This window comes from Convolutriloba macropyga, chromosome 3 (genome assembly GCF_964194025.1).
Source record: "Convolutriloba macropyga chromosome 3, txConMacr16.3, whole genome shotgun sequence".
Lineage (NCBI taxonomy): Eukaryota > Metazoa > Xenacoelomorpha > Acoela > Convolutidae > Convolutriloba > Convolutriloba macropyga.
In genome coordinates, this window is record NC_134470.1 from 77,736,849 (window position 1) to 77,760,630 (window position 23,782).

General features: G+C 37.9%; 1 protein-coding gene across 1 annotated transcript; it reads right to left on the reverse strand.

Moving 5' to 3' along the window:
• Window positions 1-2,128: 2,128 nt before the first annotated feature.
• Window positions 2,129-8,397, reverse strand: LOC142336478 (uncharacterized). Its single transcript, XM_075385352.1, has one exon. It carries the CDS (start codon window positions 8,389-8,391, stop codon window positions 2,650-2,652), a length of 5,742 nt encoding a protein of 1,913 aa, XP_075241467.1. The 5' UTR covers window positions 8,392-8,397; the 3' UTR covers window positions 2,129-2,649.
• Between the last annotated feature and the right edge of the window lie 15,385 nt (window positions 8,398-23,782).

Here is a 23,782-nt window from a genome sequence, read left to right on the forward strand (position 1 = left end):
GGTGCATCTGAAGCAGAGTTGATTTTTAAAAACGTATTTTAAACTCATAAAATCAAAATGCTAATCATTAAATCGTCTCGAATTAATTTGAAAAAGCCAAAAATTAAATCAAATAACGCTGAACAATTTTTAGCCATCGGATTTTGGGATGCATGAAAGTCACGAAATTACCATCAACTTGCGGAAATAAAACAACTGAAATTTCCTATCACCAATAAACAGCCTCAAGAAAGAACAAAAAGGCAAGAAAACAAGACCCATGAAAAAATCCAAGATTTTTCGTTCTAAGCTAGGTCGGTTTTTAACGTACCAAAAAAATAAGCCCGGATCTTAAAAGTCACGCATGCAATCAAAAAATGGGATTGGATTACCTTTCCATCAGGATTGTCTTAACATCCAGGAAATTAACTTCCACCAGCTATATATTTCCCCACACATTCTAAGCTAATTGCTATCAATCCGACTGCTTAAAGCCCAATTTTTACGTGTACTAATTTTTAGTGACCTTACAATTTGATTGAACAAATGGATTTCAGAGCTCCAAATAAACAAAACGTTTCTGAGAAAAAAATTCCTGTCTTAAAAACTATATACATAAATGACTTTAAATACGATGAGAAACAAATACTTGATAATGACATCGGCGCGTAACTTGAACTCAAATAGGCAAAAAGGATGATATCTTTATCTGACAAATTCACCGAGACTAAAGCAAACAAAAACTATAATTAAAGACTAAACTTGAATATCAGAAATGGAAAGTAAAAACGAGATAAAAAACAAGGAGCCTTTAAAATTTAAAAAACAATCCCATGAAAACTTCCAGGACCATCCTAAGAGACCAAATCCGAACAACCCAAATTAAAACCACCTACAAAATTTTACAGTTGCCTGAGAACCATTCAAGATGTACTGCAATTATTTGAAAGCCTCAATTGAACTCACGGCCATACATAACTTCCAGCCGGATCGTCAAAACCTGGCTATATTCAGCATTGGAAATTTGATCAACGGCAAAATTCCAGATAACTGCATTATCAACTCAGAAAACAAACAGAACGGTGATTTCTGTGCGAAAACATTAACTGCTCTTGATGTCTTTCTTGAATAATTTTACTTAAGCCAAGCCATGAACTTTGATTGAAAAAGATGCTGCCAAATTGTTTTCCCGAGTTTCATTGATTAAGCATTTAATGAGAATCGAACAGATCATTTTAGCCCTTCAACTATCTGAATTAAACCAATTTCGATGCAATCTTCACTAAACTGCCGCCAATTGAGTTTTGCAGCTTACAATTGTGAAACAAAAATTTAGATCACGCAAAACGCAAAAAACGAAGGGCGCCAAAGTCACTCGAAAAATCAAAAGGTGATGATTGATTCATATTTAGCTCCAGAAATGTCAAGGATTTTCATCCGTTTGCGCCCCAGTACGTTTTGCTCCACCAATTACAGAGCACGTGTCATTTCATAGCAAATCGATATGTAAAAAATATGGCACGTGCGTCTGGGGGTGCAACTAATATGCACCCACTAAGGTGTAGGGGGGGGGGGGGGGATCGAGGCACAAACGGAAAAAATCCCACCCAACCAAGTGAAGTGAAAAAAACCGTGAAAAGTCGAATTGAATCTCCAAATTTGAGATTTGTCAAAAAGTCAAACCTATGTCGTACAATTTTTTCGGCAGATTGACCTATACACGGTTTCTTAGTGTTTAAATCTTCGTACGTAACACAGTTCCCCAATCGTGAAAACTAGAGAACAATTACTCAACTCTGGTTTGAAAACTCTTCAACAAAATGCCTATTTTTGCGAAGTAGAGTCTTCTGCTTAAAATTTGCGCGTTCTAGTCTTCTACGTTAAACTTCAATACTAAGTAAATAAATGAAAATCTTGGAGCACTGGCCACATTATTCGTTTCAAGGCCAATTAATGAAAAAAAATAGAAACACTAACCAGAGTAAACTTTAGCCAAATAAGCCTCAAAATATCAAACATGTACCATCTCAATTTTAAGAAAACGGCATCGTAGACGGACAGCAAATTGCAACTCTTCCAGTTTTTCGCTAATGTCCTGCAAACTGTAAACCTTAAGTATGTGTTAAGTTTTGAGTTTGAAAAAAGAATCAACTATCTATATATTGAATTGCAAAGCAAACTTTGATCTGATTTGGAATAGAATATTAAAGGATTTGTACAAAAACCTCAAATTCTAAGATTCGTCTGTAAGACAAGAAAATTTACAATTACTAAATCTTAAACGCAAATAAATAATAATAGTCACTACGATAAATATGTTAAAACGGAAACTGGGCCCTGACGTGAGGGCAAAAATATCTATGGTATTTTATCAACTCCACAGACACGGTTCAGTTATTCAATTAATAAGAACCTTGGCTATCATTGTTAAACTAGGTTTTAATCTAAGACAGTCAAAGAAGAGAAAGAAGATAAGATAGACATAAAATAAACAAAGTTAAGTATTGAGAAAAGATAGAACTCTAAAGCAGCTGCGGATCGGATCTGCATTGAGGATTAATATTATCGACCGTTTGTTTTGAAAGAGTTAAGAAAGAGGATACGAAAATAGAATTGTGCAATAATTGCGTCATTATTTGGACATCTTAATTTATCGTTGCGATTCCACTGTCATCTGTCCGACAGCTTCTGCTGCTGCTCGGCATTTGGCAAAGTTCTCTTAACTTCATTGAATTGTGACATTTTACTGCTGGTTGCATTTGAAACTGACGGTGCAATAGTTGTGCATTTAGAATGCTCTTCGGCAAATCCATTACATAGCGACGATTGCAAGGATTCTTTCATATCGTGGCCAGACGAAGGTCCGTTCGTTGAGGTGGTGGCTGTGGTCGTATCTGGTTGGACATCTGGGCTGAACTTAAAGTCGGGCAAACTTTGGTCATCTGAGTTGCTCATTTTGGAATCGGGATTAGGCGTTGTGAGCATTTCTATGTGACCAAAAGCGTCAAAAAACGGACTAATGCTAGAAGGTAACTGCATGGAGCTATCGTGGCAGTTGTTCCCGTTTTGATTTGAGGGTGTTAGGAAGAGAGATCCGAATGAGTCCGATGGTACGCTGACAGATAACTCAGAGCAGGTCGAGGTCTCGCATGAAATAGCCTCCGACGTTGGAACCCCAATTTGTTCCGATTCCTTCCGAGACCCTTGTTCAGATTTATTTGATATTGAGGCTTCTTGTGAGTCCATGAGATTATTTTGATAATTTGACAAGTGATTGAGTTTATGAAAATCGGTCGAGTTACTTAAATATTGTGCACCTGGTATCTCTGCGTTAGTGGTTTCCATACTTTCGTTAGGTAATTTTTCAGTTTCAGGTCCACTGTAGGCAGAAGGAAAATTGGAAAATTCTACTGCACGCACATTAGAAATGCTGAGCTGAACTGCAGTACGATTGTCCTCAATTCTATAATTGCGATTGTTGTTCACATTGACCTTTGGCACAACCGCTGTTCTTCGGCAACCTTCGGTAGGTCCACAGGCACCACTCAAATTATTGGTCAGAACCTCCATAGCCGCATCAAAAGTCGAGCTCATCTGTGCCTCGGCAAAACTCGTCAACTCACTGCCGTGAACTGAAGACTGAGAGGAATCCGAATGTTGCAACCTCGCATCCGGATGCGGGTCTGAAGCCCCCGTTACTCCTACAGTTCCTTCACAATTTGAAAACGAATCCGACCCGGTCATCGGAGATGCTTTCGCGCGTATTTGAGTGATCAACTCAACTTTCGCAGACTCATCAAATAAAGCACGTGTATCCGTATTAAAATGAGAAGTGTCTACATCGGAAACTGAATCGACAAATCTACTAATAAAGTTCTGTTCCTCTGATGATGTTAAAGGCATGGACGCGCTAACTGGAAGGTCATTTGATAGAAAATTGGTCGCTATAAGCTCCATTGAAGAATTTTGATTCTGATTCGTGCAAACCGGTATCGTCGGAACTTCATCTGTAGGGTTGTCAAAAGTGAGTAGATTAGAGAAGTCTAGATCGCTGCTGATTCTGCTCGATTGTGACACCTCAACAGAACTGGGTAAACTCTCCACAACGCTTATTGAAAGTGGATCAATCGATTCTGATGATGTTATGTTTGCATTCGGCAGATCACCTACAGTCGGTATATTTTGAGATGGATTTGTCGGCTCTAAATTGTTATCGACCGCTGGTACACCTGGATTTTCATCTCGTGTATTCGCTATTGATAGGTTTGGAACATTGATTCCAATGTAAGGCTGGCTTTGCCAAGCAGAACCATTAGGCCCCGCACTATTTGAAGCAGTTTGACTTTGGAATTGAGATGTACTGCTTTTCGGCATTGCTTGCAAATAAGATGAACTTGAACTGTTTACATTGGTTGGACCATTACCAGAGGTGAGAGAATTTGAAGACTCCCTAACCACCGAAGCGAGACTTTCAATGCGAGGTAGATTTTGATTTGCTGGACGACCCAAGAGCGAACTTGAGGTTAAACTGCTCGGGTATGAAACTGGAGTTTTAACGTCACTTTTAGGCAAAGTGTTCGAAATACTTGCATCACCTGGAGTAGCAGAATTATTTAGCTCCAAATGACGAGCGCCCTGCCTGTCATCACACGCATTAGTCTTGATAACAGAGTCTACACACTTCAAAATTGTATCTGCGGATATTTTCGGGTTCGAACCATCAATGAATGAAGTATCGATTCCTAATTTTTTGAGAGTTTTCAACGATCTGATCTCTTTGTCTGTGACAGTTAACTGACTGTCATCAGAGTAAGGCAGTGATAGATACTGACAGCTTTCGTATAACGAGTGCCTCCCGTTTGTGAAGGAATCCAGGAACTCGTTCACCACTCCTTTCATGTAAGGATTCATCCCACTTGTGAAATTTTTCAGACTTTCCGCAAACTGGAGACCCAGCGCTCCTGAATAAACGGAATGAAGCACATCCAAATGTACAGAATTCTTGTGAAAAGTTTTTGATTTATCTTTCACAGGCGCCGATTGACCATAGGGTCCATAGCTCAGATATCGATACCTGCCAGGACCTGACTTCTCGTTCAACCTCTGAAATTTTTGTGGACTACCTTTGCTCGAAATGCAATCTTTGGTGACGTTTATTCGTTTCTCTACACACGGAGTTTTGGGTAAGAAGCTTAGGGTGCCGGTGAGTCCCCCATTTTTAAGGTAACCCAATGGATTCTGCATACTTCCGGCCAGCGGAGTATTGGAGGGTACCTTGTATTTTCGGTTGTTAATCTGGATTTGCACATAAGGTAATTGCGTTGTGGTCGATCCAGCTTCCCCTGAACTTCTAGGTGCATCTGTCGACCCACTTTGAGTCTTAGGGTGCTTCGAAGCTGGTGCTTCATTAGTTGCTGATCCCGTTCTCTTACTCGATTTTTTGGACGAAGTAGTTTCAACTGACGGTGCTGCTTGGGAGGGTTCCGATGTACTTGCAACATTTGCAACATGAGGTGCATTTGGGTTTAAATTAGTTATTGGCTGACTGGTTGAGCCAGGTTTAACTGGTGTGACAAAGAGATCATCGAAGTATTTGGTCGCTGTGGGAGAAGATTCATAATTCATGGCAGTTGATGGCGTGAAAGTAAGAATACTAGGCGATATATGAGCAATGGAGCTCTCCATTGAGCTGCACATGCTGGTCGGGTTGAATGAAGGCGACATGATTACGTCTCTTGATTCCAGAGATCCCTGTTTGGGGGCCAACTGGGGCGTAACCAACTGGCTGAAAGACGGTAACTGCTGCTGCTCCCCTGGAACTAAATGGGGAACCTCGCAGATTACAGGCTCTGAGTTCGACCCTAACGGACCGTTGACATATACAGATCCTTGAGATCCTATCGGAACACCTTCTAGACAATTGGGATGGTACACCACTTGATTCGTAGATGTTTGCATAGGTGCGTTAACATCAGGATAAAATACGGCATTTGTGCACTGACCAGGATTCAAGAACTGGCCATACTCAGTTGAATTTGGGGTTAATTGCTGATTTGAAATTGAGTAAGATTGCGATTGCACATAATTAGATTGACTGTAATTAGAATTATACTCCGCTGAGCAGCCTGGTAAATCCTGCAACTGATGTCCCAGCATGAGAGGGCTCGGTTCCACCATGTCAGGCATAAGAAATTCCTGAGAAGGTTCTTGTTGCTCTGGCTGTGCTCCGGCCTCAAGACTGGCTTTTTCAGCCTGGACCTTTTTCGAAGTCTTTGCTCTTTTACTTCTGACTGGTGATGTTGCCGAGGGATCTTTCGGCTTTGGTGGGCGACCTCGCTTTCTCTTCACTGGAACTTCCGGATCAGGAGTGGGCTCAGTTTTAACAGTGACCTCTTCTTTGACAGCAAATTCAGGTTCTACTGCTTCTATTACCTCTGATTTACAATCATCCATTTCAATCATACTGGCTGCTAATTGCGCTTCCAGATGCTGCTCTGGAGTAATTTCAGGTATGATCGGAACCTTTTGAGTTTCCAAATTCTGAGGCACTATAGTCGTCGTATTCTGGCACTCAATTTCTGCCTCAATAGCCGCAGTGTCAATTGCATCGGGAAGCGCAAAGCCATTGATCAATTCTTCCGAAGAACTGGTTTCTTTAATAGGGCTTTCTGAAGATGTCGGCAGAGCCGGACAAATAGAAGGGTCAATAATCTGCTCAGGTTTGATGCAATTTTCAATATCTTCCAATGTAGCAATCATGTCCTGGTCAAGAGAAGCGGTTGCTTCAATAACCGCTGGCGGTTCATTTTCATTTGACTGATTATTGGAATCAGGAATCGAATGATCAACAATTACTTCAACTGCAGAGCTCTCTCCCATTTCGACCTGGGCAGTATTTTCAGAAGGTATGCTTTGTTCAGGTATACTGATAATTTCTTCTCCAATTTTATCAGTGGACACATTCTCATTTTCCTTCTCAGTCTCAGCAACCTGTTGAATGATAGGTTCTTCATTGTTTGTTTGATCAACATACTCCTCATTATTATCCTCATTAACAGTCAATTGAGCTTCCTCGTCGGAAAACTCAATAGGGGAGCAGGGCTTCTCTGCTGTAGCGTTGTTACAGTTCAACCCAACGTCTTCGGCATCTCCACACGGCTCACTGGACATGTTCAAAATATCTTCAATAGACAGCTTTGACTTTCCAGGAATGTCGTTTAGAGGTTTTGCAGGTATTTCTTCGTCGACGAATTCAAACATATCGTTCCGCTTCCTCTTTTTGAGAATCCGGCGTTGCTTATTTGGGGTCGATGGCAGTTGATGACTGCTTGACGCAAATGAAAATCCACTAGTTTTGCTCATGTCAGAAGAAACAGATACCTTATCCGAGTTCTGCTCGACATCAACCTCTAAAGGCACAATTAAGCTGGCTTTATTTTCAGTTTCCAGTTTAAAAGCATCAACTTTATCTAAATTTTTACAATCTGTCTGTTCAGTTTGGTTCTCGGCACCAGATTCACAATGATCTTCGTATGCAATCATCGATTCCGGTACTCCATTATTATTCGAAACTGTATCGTCCGGCTCAATAATAAGCTCCGAATCTTGTTCCTCTTGATTTGTCACAACATTCTCACAACTATCAGCAATTTCCTCACATGTCGTAGCTTCGCAGTTCGACTGCAAGGAATCAACTACCGGCTCATCATCTCTTGCCAACGGCTCATCTGTTCCGCAAACCACTGGACTTTCCGATGAATGGTCCTCAACAGCATTTGGTTCTTCAGTTACAAAATTGTCTTTTGGGTCTTCATCATTAGCAACTGTTTGGTCCATAGATGCTAAATGGTTGACAGGTTCAGGTGAATTCGACACATTTCCTTCGCATTCGTTAGTTTCATTTTCAACACATTCTTCTTCTTCAACATCACTTTCGTCATCGGACGACTCGTACCCAGGGATAATATCGCGTAGTAAGATCGGCTCAGTTCTTGGAGGTGGCAAAACTATCGAAAAACTCATCTCCAACTCTTTGCTAAAAATCTTTTCAAACACGGGAGCAAGCTTAGCAGCGTATTTGAAGTAAGAAGTTTCACCCATGTTGTAAGTCATGCAATTTTGTATTACTAGCGCAACATCACACATGTATTGACGAAACATTGTATAAGATTCGGAAGTAATCTTCTTATTAATGGTGTAGAAATCCATAGGCTTAGCAATTATCTGTGAATACCCTGGAGCAACCGCATCCGTGATAGGAGAGGAAAACATCTTTTTGATGTCTTTCTTCTGTATTGCTCTTTGCGTTTGCTGCAATTTTCGTTTCAATTCGTATGACGATAGACCTTGGGATTCAGGCTCTATGTTTTCGGAACCGGCGGAAACTGCTTTCCGCCGTCCTTTTTTGCCCATAACCGCAGATCTGAAATTTATTATTTGCATTCAAAACAAGGAAATCTTTGATAAAGCAGATTTACTAAATATCAAAATTACAGTAGAATAGGGTAGAAAATTACACAGTTGTATAATACACCTTGGGGTTTTGACAATTAATCGTTCCGATTGATTGCTTGCTCAGAAACGAAAAACAGTTGTAAATTGATTTAGATCTAATCAACCTCTTCAGATAATTTTAATTTATTTGCGCATTTCAGAAAAAAAAAGCTTCCAGAGTATATTTGACTTTCATTGGAAAACGTTAAAATATGGACCCCAAATCTTCACTAAACTCAGAGCAGTTTCTTCGTTCAATTTTATACATTTTACGCAATTATTCTGGGTATCAACGGCACAAATGGCTCTGCAGGGACAGGCGGGGCAATTTAATTCGGAGGGGGCCATAGCTAAATAATTTTTTATGGGTGCAAAAAATTCTGACGGTGGCGGGGCTTGAACCCGCGACCACCGTCGCAATAGACTCGATCATTGCCATTCTGGATATCACGACCCGGGAAATTCTTACAATCGGTTTTGTTTTAGCACCAGATTTAACTTCTGAATAAGAGCAATGTAGGTCACACAAAAATCAAGAAGTCACTGGAAAAGTGAAATCAAAAGAATGTTCTAGAAAACGGTCAAGCAAAAATTTTGCATTAAAAAGACTCACACGACTGCAATAATGGCTTCAAACGTCATTCGGAGGCAATTAAAAGAAAATGAAAGATATGCGGTACTGCATTTACTAAGATTGTTAATTACACCAGTTTGATTGTTTACTATTGTTTAAGAAATCTGGGCAAATTTTGGGCAGACTACGACCCATAATATGAGGGCGACACTGCGTTAAGATACCTGTCAATTGAAATCTTGGCAATAATACTCGAACTTTAAAAAAACCGTTTCATCTGAACTCCTGTTTTGTTATTCCGACAATTTTGGCCGATCGATATATTCATCGTAGAGAGTTGAGTGGTATCATTAAAAAGCACGTACATATTAGAATTTGGAAGTCCAAAGATTTTTCGAATTTTTTTTACAGGGAGTTATCGAGGTTTGAAGTTTTGGTGAATATTCGAGTTTTTCATATTTTTAGTAATTTTTGCTAAAATTTGGCACAATTTTGCTAATGTAATTTTGCTAACTTATTTGCTAAAAGTTTTAACTGTAGAGCGTTATTGTTAAAGGTACAAGCGTCGCTGAATTGTTTTATTGGAGTTTCTTTGGCTAAAAATTGACAATATTCAAAATTCAGACTTTTTCATCAAAAATTGCACAAAATATGCTTTTTTGATCGACATTGTTGAAGTTTGCCGAAAGTGGAGACCTAGAAACCGCTGACACAATCTCATTAAACTCCAAAAGAGCTAGATGAAACTCAGCGCCTTATAAAAGTCATCTGGAATTAAAATTTAGCCGTTTTTGCAAACTAAACTCGATAGTTATACAAAAAGCATCATTGTTTTTTTAATATTTGAAGTATTTCACTCAACAATTGGTCTAAATCACAAAATTTTGGAAAAATTGGGCTGTCTGTTGGGCGCGCCGCAATATCAGGGATAGGTTTGATATTATCATGGATTCTTGCAATCAGAAATTTTTATAAATTTTGGTGCTGCCATTTTTTTTATATACTTTGCTTTTGTTTCTTTTTAATGTTAATTACTGACAAAATTTTCAAATCACAAATTTTCAAATCACGGCTCTAATAATGAGAACTCCCATTTACGTTAAAATGAGGCCGAATGTCGATATACTTTGTTTTCAGAGAATTATTGTGTTTAGTAATTCAGTTGAATATACAGCTGAATTTAAGTTGCTATTCTTTTTGCAGTCTGATTATCAACTGGCTTCTGCAAGAGGTGTAAGTGAACTTGTACCATGCATTCGATTGTTACCTAATGTCTCTTATATCATTGAATAAATTTGTTTTGAGGTAATTTTAGTGATTTTTTGAACTTGTAAATTTTTTATATTATTTCTGTGAACAAGTCAAACTTCTTTCCTATGGAATACAAACTAATTTTGTGGCGGATTGTTTTATAAGAATAGTTTCTTGGCTTTGGTACTAAGAGTTTTCTTACAGAAATTTGGTGCATAATTGCCTATTTTTGCCGTCGTTTTTGTTTCTTTAGTAAATTGTCACATTACTTAACAATCTAACTGAAAAAAAATCTTCACAAAATTCGTAACTGAACATTTTTATAGAAGCATAACATTTGTTTTTAGGGGCTGAGACACCGTTCTCTTGCAGAATTTGGTAGAGTTTTTTGCCCTCTATTTGTTGTAAATTTTTGTTTACGTAAGCCAAAAATTGGGTAATTAAAGGTTTCAGTGGCCAACTATAGATATATTAATGACCTTAATAACTGATATCGGTATATAGCTAATGGTTTTACTGACTTTCAAATAAATTTCAAAGAAAATAAAATTATTCTTTGACTTATCCTTGGTTTTGGTTTGCTTTTTTCGATCGTTACAATGTTATATTTTTCGTAGCATAGCCTCATTTTTGAGCGATCTTTTCAATGTTTTGTTGGACCGAACAATTTTTCTGTTGGTTAAAAGTTTTTACTGATGTTTTCAGGGCTTAGACATTTGTTTCTTAAGAGTTTTGTGAAATTAAGATACTTTTCAATTCTTGTGGCTCTTTCTGCTTTCATTTTGATATAGCCCTTTTACAAATATATTATGAAGTTAAAATGAGACGCAATAATTTTCTTGCGGTTAATATTTTATAAATTGAATGGCTTCAACACTGTGGTTTTGCAAAGTTGTTTGTGCATTTTTTTTAGTTCAGCTTGTATTTCAAGTTATTTTGTAGTCTTATGACTTATTCTAACTAATACCTTAGACTCGCAATTAGTTTTCAAAGAAGTTACAGGAAAAACTCTACTCTTCAAGTCAAAAGCTTATGTTGGCTATGAATTTTGAAAAAAATTATTTAAAAAGACAGTGGATTTCTGAGATTTGCTTATCTTATTTCTGTTAACCTGTAGCTTAGCATCTCTATAGATAAGTGACATCTCTTATCTATTGAACTACAGTTTGCTCCTAATAACGGTTTTGTTTTCCTCAAATGGTCACTGTTCTTAGTACAGCCAGTTTTTATAAAAATACTCATTATTTTTGCATATTCACCCATTTTTAAAGGTTTTTGTTTTCTTTTCACAATATCACCATAATGGGCGGTCCTCGGGTCAGTTGAAGAAAAACGCACTCAAAATTTATTTTAATTTTTTACTGAACAACCTAACTTTAAATTGGCTGGTATCGTTTTCCTGCAAACTTATTCAAGCAGTTTTTTCCCTTTGGCAGTATTTGTCGTTCTTTTTGTAGTCGTATGACATATACTGGATATTGAAAGGTCTCAATCGCTCTCTATGGAGGTATAAAAGAATCTGTCAAGGATTTCATTTTATGCATAAAATTTCTAATCAGTTTGACATTAAGTCTTTTTAAATAAAGCAGTGTTTTATTAAACTTTGCCCCTTTTGCTCATTTCTTGTCGGCTTGTTAAAAAGTCTTATTGAGGAAAAGTCCCATCTTTTTTAATGAAGTAGAGGTTAATCTTCTTTAGAATAAATTTCTTCTCATGCAATTTTGATTTGATTATTGATTGTTTTCAAAAAAAAGACAACAAGTTTTGGTCGTAACTAACATTTGTAATCACTTGATTTTTATCGCCGTCTCTTCTGGTAGTCATACTATGGTAGTCACACAGGTCTCATCAGCCCTCTGAAGTAGATTAATTTATTAATTTAGTATTTTGTTGAACGATATGTTGGTATGTAAAGTTTTTTTTAGCTCTTCCTCATTTGGTAGACAAAAAAATCAAAAACGTAGATGAGCGGGGTCGGAACTTTATGAGCAAACGCAAATTAATTACGGAGCCTCCTTGTTTCACTTCAATTCCACAATTGAGCTTGTCACCAATTGCCTTGAAACCAATTTTTTTCACATAAAAAGATCTTAAGTTGCACCTGAATTCCAATGAGCGCAGTGCTGGTTAAAAGTCGTCATCTTTGAACAAGAAGATAAACTCTAATTACTTACCAAAGCCATGCGTTTGATAATTCTTTTCCACTTAACTTCTTTTTGATGTCATTAAACTCTCGTTTTAGTAAATCATTAGTCTTGTTTTTTAACCTTTTTTGGGTCCATTCCGTTTGTGCCTCCCACGCTTAGTGGGTGCAAGTTATTTGAACTTCCCAGACGCAAATGCTATATTTTTACAGTAACTAGGGGTGCTTTAAGTATGGGGGGCACGAACGGAAAAAAACCGACAACTTATCTGCTCATATATGTATATAGGAAATAATTTGCACTCCCGATTAACAGCAATAAAGTATTGTGAGGGTCATTCTTGCGGTTGATTATTTTCTATTTTTAACTATTAAGGTATATTTACAGGAGTTAGTTAAATTCAGTTACACGCGATACTGGAGATAACCCTAAATCTAATTGCATGTATAAACATAACCGACAAATGGCGGGCGAATTGCTCTCAAACGACCGGCGAGCGGTTGGCTTTATCAATAGCTAGCCACGGTTTAGTGAGGCTAGTTTTAGCTTAATTGAAGGGGCGTGAGGAGAGGGTAATAGATGACAAAATGCCACAACAGCAGAGATAAAATGTGCTAGAGATAAAATGTGCTAGAGATAAAATGAGAACGAGAAGGAAAGAAACCTCCAACAACAGAGAAAAAGAGAGAGCTGTGAATATTTTCCATGATGAGATTCGACTCTGCAACATCTAGTTTTCTAGCATTGTTAGTAATTAAATCCTATAGAAAAAACTGAAAGTGCAAATTTAAAAAAGATTCCTTATATCTCAGTGATTTGTTTAAAACCACTTTTTTCTCTGGTGTTCTGTTCTGTAACTCATCTGCAAGACTCAGAAAGTTTCGTTGTCCAGTAATGATCGTTGAACTCGGTAAAGGACAAAAAAATTTTTAAAAAATATTCCAAAAAAATAATATCTATTGTTATTAAAATCTTAAGAACCATTTCAATATCTCAAGAGACTATCCACTCTCCCTATTTCAAGCCTTGAGTTTCATTGGCTTATATAGATCCATAAAAGTATCTATAAATAGATAATTTTTCGAAAATTTAAAAAAAATAAATATAAGTAACTTAAATATTGAAAACCATTTCATTCAATCTAGAGACTATGCAGCAGCTTACTATCAAACCTCTTAGGAGGTTCCTGGGCCCCTGGTGCCAGAAAAAAATTGAAAAAAAACAAAACATTAAAAACCAGAAATTGCAAATATTTTTTTGAAATTTGCTAAAATTCGTGATGTTAAAATCTTGAAAAACAATCCAATACATCTCAAATCTATACGTTACCCCTTATCAAACCCTAGATGAGTTTCCTGAGCACTTCAGGCTAGAGAGACCTTGAAAGTGACAAAAACTTGAAAAAAGTGCAAGTTTTATCAAAAAATTCTAAAATTTGTGATATAAAAATGTTGAGAACTAGTCCATGGAAATAACAATTTTTCAGTATTTTGTGTTCCAACCTTTAATAAAGTTTTTTGGCCCCTGGGTCTAGAGAAACTTGAATGCCAAAAAAAATTAAAAAATTGCAAGCTTTGTCATAAAACGCTAACATTCGTGATGTTAAAATGTTTAAAACTGTGCAGTAATCTATTCGAGGAAGTTGCTTGACATCTAGGGCTAAAAAAGTCAAAAACTGACAAATAAACAAAAAGCTTGAAAAAAATGAAACAATAGTACAAATTTGCATGTTTTTATTTGTATTGCCAAAACATATAGCTCTTAAAATGGTCATAAAAAGTACTTGTGACTTGCAAAAGACCTTTATCAACCTTAATTTCAGACTGGTTCAACAAAAAACTTGAAAAATTACGAAATACAAAAAAAAAATGGAATATTTTGGGCTCATAAACACGAACTCATAAAAATGACTTTTTAACCTTAAACTACGGCCTTCCCGGTAGCTTCATCACACTAAGCACTTGAATGACTACTAAGCGCGGCTCAGTTCCTCTAATGAAACTTAATGCCCGCTGAACGCTACCTGTTTATCCCGTTTTTAAGGACAAAAAGTCAAATGGGTCAGATGAAAAATCGGTCAAGCGAAAAATCGCATAAAAAAGACCAACAGTACTGATATAATTGTTACAAACTCCGTTTGAGAGCAATTAAACATTAAATATTTCATGAGATTTTAAGATTGGTGCTGGACAAAGATATTGAAGCGTCCAAGAGACCAACAAAATCTCATGATGAGCTCTACCTCGTCAGAAATATTACAGAAGCAGTAAATTTTGGTAACCTTTACAGCCAACAAGACAAAGCTGATAGTCTGAAAAGCACTGCTTCATCAATTTTGATGTTTGAAGGTAAATTGGTTCTATTTGCCCGGATTTTAGCTATTCATTTTCTGCAACATGCTCAGTAAAATTAAAATAAGAAAGCGAAGAAGCGCAACACATGTGAACGCTTCTGCGGTCACTGCATACCATTACAGTACGTTAGTCAATCGTGAACTTTTTATTTCTTCGAGCTTGATGGAGATAACAGAGTCCAAAGACTGGATCAATGACTAGAGATCATTAGTAGTAGTAGTAGTAGTAGTAGGAGAGTCTTTAGGGTCGGAGCCCTCGGGTGTGGAACCCTTCAGTTTTCGTTTGGCACGAGTTTTTTCATTGGATTGCAGATTCCACAGTTGCATAGAAGTCTCCAGGTGCAGCTGTCGAGTTCGTTGTAGCTTCTGTGGAAATAGTTTTGGTACATCTCTGTCAGAAGTTTCTTCGTCATTGGCTTCTCCGTTGTCCTACTGATGATGTTGAATAGCTTTGTGGCTCTGAAGAAAAAATTTTCGTCTGATTTATGTAGTCGGTGTTTGGGGAGTTCAAATTCTTGCTTTTGTCTTGTTTCGTTTTCTTTTCGCTTTGGCAGTTTGTCTTCGGGGACGTAGTAATTGCCTTCTAGGATTGAGAGGAGATAGAGAACATCGTGCATTTCCATGTACATGGAGAGTGGGAGTATTTTCAGCGTTTCGAGTCTTTGATGGTATTCGTCGTTTCCACCGCATATCCACTTTGTTGCCTTTTGCTGGATCTTCTCGATTGATTTCATGTCAGTCTTCGAAGGGTACCAGACTTGGGAGGCGTAAGTGAGTACGGGCACTACGTATCCTATGTAAGCGTTCAGTTTCGTTTCCATTGAGGTTCTGCTCGAAACATTTCGTTTGAGTATGTAGAAGGCTTTCCACGCTTTGGTTGTTCTAAGTTGGCAGTTTGCGCTCCAAGAGAGATTTCGAGACATTACGACTCCGAGATCTTTTTGGGTGGCAACGGTTTCAAGACCTGCTTCGTCACGCTGGGCTAGATCCCCTCTGATGAGGAGAGTTTTACTTTTGCTAACATTTAGGTCCATATGGTTTGCTTTGCTCCATTTCTGTATTTCCCCGAGAGTGGTCTCGCATTCGTGTTCACCGTGGGTAATTGCTTTGAAATCATCCGCGTATCCGAAGGCCGGGATGTCTGAGATTTCTTCGGGGAGATCGTCAATGTAGATGATGAACATCAGAGGCCCCAAAATTGATCCCTGAGGTACTCCGCTGGTTACATTTCTGGTCTTTGATTTGCTTGTTCCAATTTTGACGCGTTGCGTTCGGTTTGTGAGATAGCTTTCGAGTAGTTGGAGTAGCTTTCCTCCGAGGCCAATGTTCTCGAGCTTCTGGATGAGTCTTTTGTGCGCTACTTTGTCAAAGGCTTTTCTGAAGTCAACATACAGAGTTCGAATGTCATTGCATTTTTTCGATTCAAGTTGCTGGTATAGTTCGTCTGTGAAGAGGATGAGTTGAAGTACTGCTGATCGTTTCTTTCTGAAACCGTGTTGGGAGTCAGAGAGGGTTCTTTCTATTGGTGGGTAAAGCCGTTCGAAGATGATAACAGAGTCCAAAGACTGGATCAATGACTAGAGATCATTGACTGGAGCTAACAGAGTGATTCGAAACAATTCTGTTTAACAATCGCGAGAGACCAGTATCCACGGAAGCAATATTCCAGGTATTTTTTCCAGACAACTGACCCGTAATAACCTGATCTATCAGTGTTTACTATCCGTTTTCTACGCTTTCAAAATTAACAGCAAAAGAAATGGTTTAATTTGATTGGTCGGTAGTCAAAGAGACCATAATTAAAACTCTACTGTTCGCTAATACAAAACATTACGATTTGCTGCCAACTTTCACAGTGATACAGTCCCCATGCTTTGCTGCTCACAATATATGCCCACGATGGACACATTGTATGATAAACAGGGGCTCCAATGTGCGCAACCAAACACTGCTTGCTCCCACAAAAAAGGGGGTATGGTCCACCCAATGGACAAAACAGTGAAACAGTAAGCCCCCACAATGAAACATCACAGCAGCGTATATAAATTTACCTTACAGATGCAGCTTATTTAAAACTTACAGCATAAATTTACAGCAAGGTGTTAGGCACTAGGAGCCGCATCAATGCGTTAATACTACACTAAATAAGTGTCAAGTTGAAGTGTCATGTCGAAGTACCGAGAGGTGTGCCGCATCGATCACTCTTTGAGCCGCTCCTATTCTTTATCTTCATAAGACTTGCCTGATGTTTACAGATGACTTGAAGATGCTTTCACCAGCACGTTAATTTTCTCAAATTTTTTGAAGTTAGAAAATTTAAATTAGAAGGGAACAAACTGCAATAGCATATAGACAAAATGTATGTGAGGTTTAATCAGAACAGTTACAGAAAGGTCGAGAACAGTATTTACAAAAATGGTGGCAAAAATTAATTTAAAAAGGAGATGAGAGAAGGTTGGGTACAGCGAAGGGTTTGCTACAAACCAGCAATTAACTGAAAGTGAGATAAAAATTATCAGAACGTAAAACAAATCTAAAAGAAAATCAAATAAAGGAGTATCAACTTAAAAGCCTCCGTTCCTCGACAACCGCCCCCATGGAAGCCTCGACCGGCTGCGGTCGTCGGAGCGAGCGGGAACCGCGCAGGCAGAGTACGGAGCTTCGGAGTAGCGCAAAGCTGATTTTCGTTCGGATAAACGTGATGATGTTGGCGTAGGAGTCGTCGTTCTTAAGGCTCAGTTTGCTGGCAACTTGCTTTATCACCCGAGTTGCTGAAGGTCCTGCTCCTCCTGTGCAAGAAAAAATCAACGGACTGAAAGTGCCCTTCTCAACATTTATAACTCGAGGCTCGTATTTCAATTTTTTGATATTTTCATGGTAGCTATACGCGTCTTCGATATTTTTCGGGCAGCTTTTGGCAAAGGGGTTGAAGATTTTTACATCGAAAAACGTTTTTGTGAATCTGCTGTCCCAGAGGCCATTGGCTTTAATATCCAATCGTGCGTCATCTTCAGTGCTGGTAGTTTTATTTGCAAAGGACTCACCTTGCAACGGCAGAAGATTAGGCTCGATTTCAACATCAAAACAAATTTCCTCAAGCAGATTGGCGAAAGAGTCACGGATATCGTTATGTCTTAAGTGGGTATACCCGCCTCTGGGACAGTGAAGGGCATGGGCAACTGTGAACGACTCGCCACAAACACAGTTGGACGCAAGTTTGGGGGGCTCCCAACCATACCGAAGAGCAATACATCTCGGAATTCAGACTTGGACAGATTGAAGTTATACTTTTTCAATGGCATGGCAGCGAGACCTAGATAATCTCGACAACTGGGTTAAAGACAAGGTGGAGTTAACAATTGCCAGAGGCGCTAATTGAGTTTTCAGAGGCAGAGATCATAAACTTTCCCTCAACTCGGTTGTTCTCGGGGCTAAAGGTGTCAAGGATTTGGTGATAAAAATTTCGGGAGTTATATCATGGTGTTCTCAAGTGAATGAAATCTTAAAGAAGGCCCTGGATTTTCTAGGGTGTCAAGAGAAATGAGGCATATAAAGTAAACCTCTTCGTCAAACTTGGGGTCTACAGATGCGTGATTATCCCAGTGCTAACTCATGGAATGAACTGAGCGGATCTGCAGAATCTGGATAGATTTTAAAAAACAGCCTTGAAAAGGATAACGGGGTACCAAAATAGAGAGTAATTTGCGCAGCTGAGACTGTCGAACTTCCTCTTCCGCTCTACCGTCAGCTGTAAGGCTTCTTGCTTTTGCAATTAATCTCCGAAGGTAATGAACACTTATCCTCATGCGCGCGACGGGAAAACCAACCTTTTGTTACTTTCTGCGGAGATTGAAATTAAAACTTAGGTTCGTAGGTAGATACGAAGAATCCAAAAGGACAAGCAGAATTCTGAAAACTGGAATTTTGTCAGCGAAAAGTTTTCAGGAGCAAATTTCAGTACATGCCGATTGCGCTGCCGATCACCACACGTGCAGAGAAAACTGGACTTCTTTGTAAGTGGAACACAGGGGAACTGTGTATCATCAGCTTCAGCTGCAAATCTCAACAAAAACCATTAGGACTGCAAGAAAAACCAACCTTAGTTACATGTTTAGAACATCGACAGCCTCCGAGACAAAATATTTTGCTATGAACAAGCGGTGCTTAGATTTCAACTAAATTTCCTGAAATAATAGATCTCCGGAAAAGGTCGCAGTGTTCAAGGAAAAACTCGTTGAAACATATAGCAGCAAATTTATGGAGAAGGTGAGACCTGAACTGGTGCCATCCGTTGTAAGCATCATAAGGCGTGAAATGAGGAATCACTCCGCAATGGTTCAAAACAGACTTAATGGAAAACGTGATAAACTGTCAGAGAGACATGATAGACCACTGCGGAATGGCTCCCATAGTAATGTTGTGATGATAGATGACGGTTCATACTTCACATCCTATCGCTGGGACCTAAACACCCTGGGAGAGACAAATTTTATGAGGTGCACTTCCTCGAAGACGTTGACAAACTTCTACGTGAATTACGCGAGAAAAAACGGTTAGAGAACTTTTGTGAAATTGAGGCAAAATGGTAAGAAAAAATTTACTCTAAACCCCGATGGATAGAGGGGTCAAAAAAATGCATGATTACCTAAAAGCCATGGGCTTGCTGGTGGTACCATTTGACGAACTCTGCGGTTTCTGTGTGATGAACAAGTCAACGTGCAGTGAAAAACTTGATGATACGCTAAATACGGATGATTTTAAAACTAAGGAGCAAAAGATGAAATTGTGATCGAAAACGAGATAAATAACGGCTTGAAACAATTGATGATGCAGGGGAAATCAGTGCTTCATGGCCGAGCAAAGGTACATTAAAATACACCTCTTTGGCCTGTTCTTTTGATACCTGGTGTTAATTACGAGAAGTTGAACAGATTCCTTGCGACATTCTCCCAAAAACTAACGGGCGCAAACACTGAAAACAACACGCAAGAAACTTCAAAAGCCTTAGTCTCTCTCTTTTGAAAATAACGAGCAGACGGTGTCTCTTGACTTGAAAACTTTGTACACCAACGTGCTGTTTTGAGAGCTTATGGAAATTGCTCTAAAAGAACTTTTTGCAAGCAATCTAGCTCCAGAGATTCATGGTCCACAATGAAAAGTTTATTACGGCTAGCAGTGAAAAATGTTCAATTTAAATGTAATGGCATCTGGTATGCACAATCAGATGGTCTAGCTATGGGTGCATCTCTAGTTCCGATCAAAACGGCAATAGCAAAGACTGCAATCGTAGAGTGACTTTCCGAAGAAAAGGAGTAGAATGTGAGTCATGCAAAAACAGGTTTCTTGCAGGATGCCAAATATAACAAGAGAAGAATACGCCAACATGCACGATGTTGTTCAGATGTTCACGTATTGCCGCAATCAACAGGCAGAGATGCGATTTGAGGTTTGAAATTATTCAAAAGGTATGTGGATGAAATTATCTGCACGGTTCGTGGTGACTGGACTAGTACTTAAAACTTGCAAATTCAATATATAAAATTGTGCAATTAACATTAGAAAAAATAATCATTGAAGGGGATTTAGCTTTTCCTGTCATCAATATTATTGTGAACAGCAAAAATATTATCACCTGTAATTGGTATTAAAGACCAACTCACACGGGAATAAAGCTGAATTTCCAGTATCAGAAAAATATGATTCAGGGAACAGTTCACAGAGTTTTTAAAGCAACATCCAACAGGTTCGTCTTCCATCAAGCGGTTGAGAAGAACAAAATATTCTGGGTCAAAATTCTGTATCCAGATGAATTGTCCTCAAAAATTGTGAATCCGATTTTAGAAAAGATAAAAATTGGCACATAAAATTAACTGAAAACAACATCAAAAGAACATCAATAAACAAAACTATATCTCACGATAAACCAACGTTTTTTTTTACAAAACAGAAGCAACCTTACTCAGGGTTTTGCAATCAAATTGAAGAAACTATGTGACTTGCAAATTGTATTCCTGACGCTAAAATTAAGATCATGCCTCTCCACCCAAAAATTGTAGTTCGATAGTGAACCAAAATCCAGCATGGTATATGAGATAAGAAGTAATGGCTGCATATCAATCTATGTTGGGCGGACAAACCGGCTTGTTACTACTAGGATAAGAGAACATCAAAAGAATGATTCAGAGTTGGCTCAACATCTTGTTGAACGTAGTGGCTCCACGAATGACATTGAAAAGAAATTTCTGGATGCCTGTCGCAAAGTAGAGGAACTGATGACTATCAAAGCCGAAATCAACAAATTGAAGCCCGAGGTAAACATACGCGATGAATATAGGGGGCTGGAACTCACGCTAAACTATTAATTCAAATCATATTTCTACTTGGGAAACATAATAGGGGCCTAAAAACAAAAATTTGTGCTTGACAAAACTAAATTTGCCAAACCTCCTCCAGATTTATTCCTAAGGTTAAAGCAAATTTGGAAATGCCCCAGCAATACAAAACATGGACAAAATCAAAAATTCCGGAATAGGAATTATTTTAAAGAAATTGATAACAGCAGCAAATATGAGCTGTGAATAGGCTAACTATTGTATAACAAAAAAAAATGTTTTGAATTTTTAAGATAGTTCATAGGATTGGTGAATTTGTGGCCTTAGACAAATATAAATACATATTCGTTTTATCTTTTAACAATTTGTGAAACCATTTTTACCTCACGCTGAATATAAATTTCGTAAACTTTTTTTTCAAATATCAGAGACAATTTACAATTTAAATTTGACGAATTGGTCTCTTTTAGAGTGAAAATTGCCTCTGTTTTGAAATTTTTGTACTTTTTTCATTGTGCACTTTGCAGAACGCAAGCTAAAGCAAAACAGATTTTTTCAAATTCAAAACTTGAGTTTTTTCAAAGATGATTGAATTCTTTTTGTTATTTGTGGACTTCATTTTCTTTTTTTCAAATACTTGGCCAACGCAAGAAATTTTTTCAAAACGAAGAAAGTTTTTCTGAATCCAAACTCGCACAATCCATTGCTTAAAAGTCAAGTCAAAGTGTCTCTTAGTGATAGTGGATTTCATAAAAAAGTTTTTGCTTGCTAGCAAGTGAATTGATGATTCACGCGAACTAATCAATAATTTCAAATTGCCGTATGTAGGCATAACCGTCTTTGCATACGGCGGGGGGGGGGGGAGGTTGCGCGAACCTGAATTTCAGGAACATCATAAAAGCCAGCTAATTTTTTAAAAGTTGTTTGTTTTTTGCACTAAGGTTGTACCAAATGCCGAAGCTGTCACGGAATTGACATTTGTTGGCGTATTCAATTTTGAGTTTCACGAAAGTTACCCAACTTCAATTTCTCATTTTAAATGCCAGTCCGGTAACTTGACGTTTATCTTCAGGTAAAGTGCAGAGTACTTTTTTTGAGCCTCTATCCTACTATGTCGCGCATTCTGTTACATTGTTCATGGGTGATCCTATTATGGATAATGGAGACATCTGTGAGGTCAAATTATCTGCTCGGTTCGTGGTGACCCTGACGAGTACTTAAATTTTGCAAATTCATTATATAAGAACCTGCGATTAACCTTAGAAAATGAGAACATTAAAGAGGATTTGGCTTTTTCTGACATCAATATGATTGTGAACAGCAAAAATATTATAACCTGTCTTTGGGATCAAAAACCAACTGAAACAGGAATAATACTGAATTTTCAGCATAAGAAAAATGTGATTCAAGGAACAGTTCACAGGGTTTTTAAAGCAACATCTAATTGATTCATCTTCGATCAGGCGATTGAGAAGAACAAAATATGCTGGATCAAAATTCTGTATTCAGATGAATTGTCTTCGAAAATAGTGAACCAGATTTTAGAAAAAACAATAATCGGCAGCTAAAATCAATTGAAAACAACATCAAGAGAGCATCCAACCAAAAACAAGACTAGATCTCCCAACATTTTTTTTACAAAACAGAGGCAACCTTAATCAAGATTTTTTAAGCAATCTGAGGAAACTATGCGACTTGCAAGTGGTATTCATAAAGCTAAAACTAAAAAAAATCATTGAATCCAGCGTGGTATATGAGATAAAATGTAATGGATGCGGATTCATCTATGTTGGGCAGACAAGCCGGCATGTTATTACTATGATAATAGGACATCAATGAAAGATTCACAGTTGGGTCAACATCTTCTTGAATGTATTTCCTCCACGAATGACATTAAATGGAAAGTTCTGGATGCCTGTCGCACAGAAGAGAAATTCATGACTATTGAAGCTTTTATCAGCAAGTTAAAGCCGGGGCTAAGCCTGAGGCACAATGGAGAAACTCATGACTATCGAAGCTGAAATCAGCAAGTTTAAGCCCGGGCTAAACATACGCGATGAATATAGGGGCAGGATCTCACGCTAAAACATTAGCTCAAATCATATTTCTACTTGGGAGACAAAATTAGGGCAAAAAAAAACAAAATTTTGTGCATGACAAAACGAAATTTGCCAAACCTCCTCCAGATTTATTCTTAAGGTTGAGGCATATTTGGAAATACCCCAGCAATACAAAACATGGTCAAAATCAAAAATTCCGGAATAGGAATTATTTTAAAGAAATTGATAACAGCTGTAAACATGAGCTGTGAATAGGCTAACTATTGTATAACAAAAAAATTGATTTAATTTTTTAAGATAGTTCATAGAATTGGTTAATTTGTCGCCTTAGACAAATGTAAATACATACTCGCTCTATCTTTTAACAGTTTGTGAAAGAGTTTTAACCTGACGGTAAATATAAATTTTGTAAACATTTGTTTTAATATCGGAATTAATTTCAATTGGACAAATTGGTCTCTTTTACAATTGCCATCAATGATAGGAAAATTGTCTTTATGTAAATTTGGGTTATCGATTGAAAAATGCCTTTGTTTTGGGATTTTTGTAGTTTTTTTATAGTGCACCTTGCAGAATGCAGTGCACCTCCCACGCAT

Coding starts and splice junctions, on each gene's coding strand:
- LOC142336478 (XM_075385352.1), bottom strand. CDS start 8,391: ATGGGCAAAAAAGGACGGCGGAAAGCAGTTTCCGCCGGTTCCGAAAAC.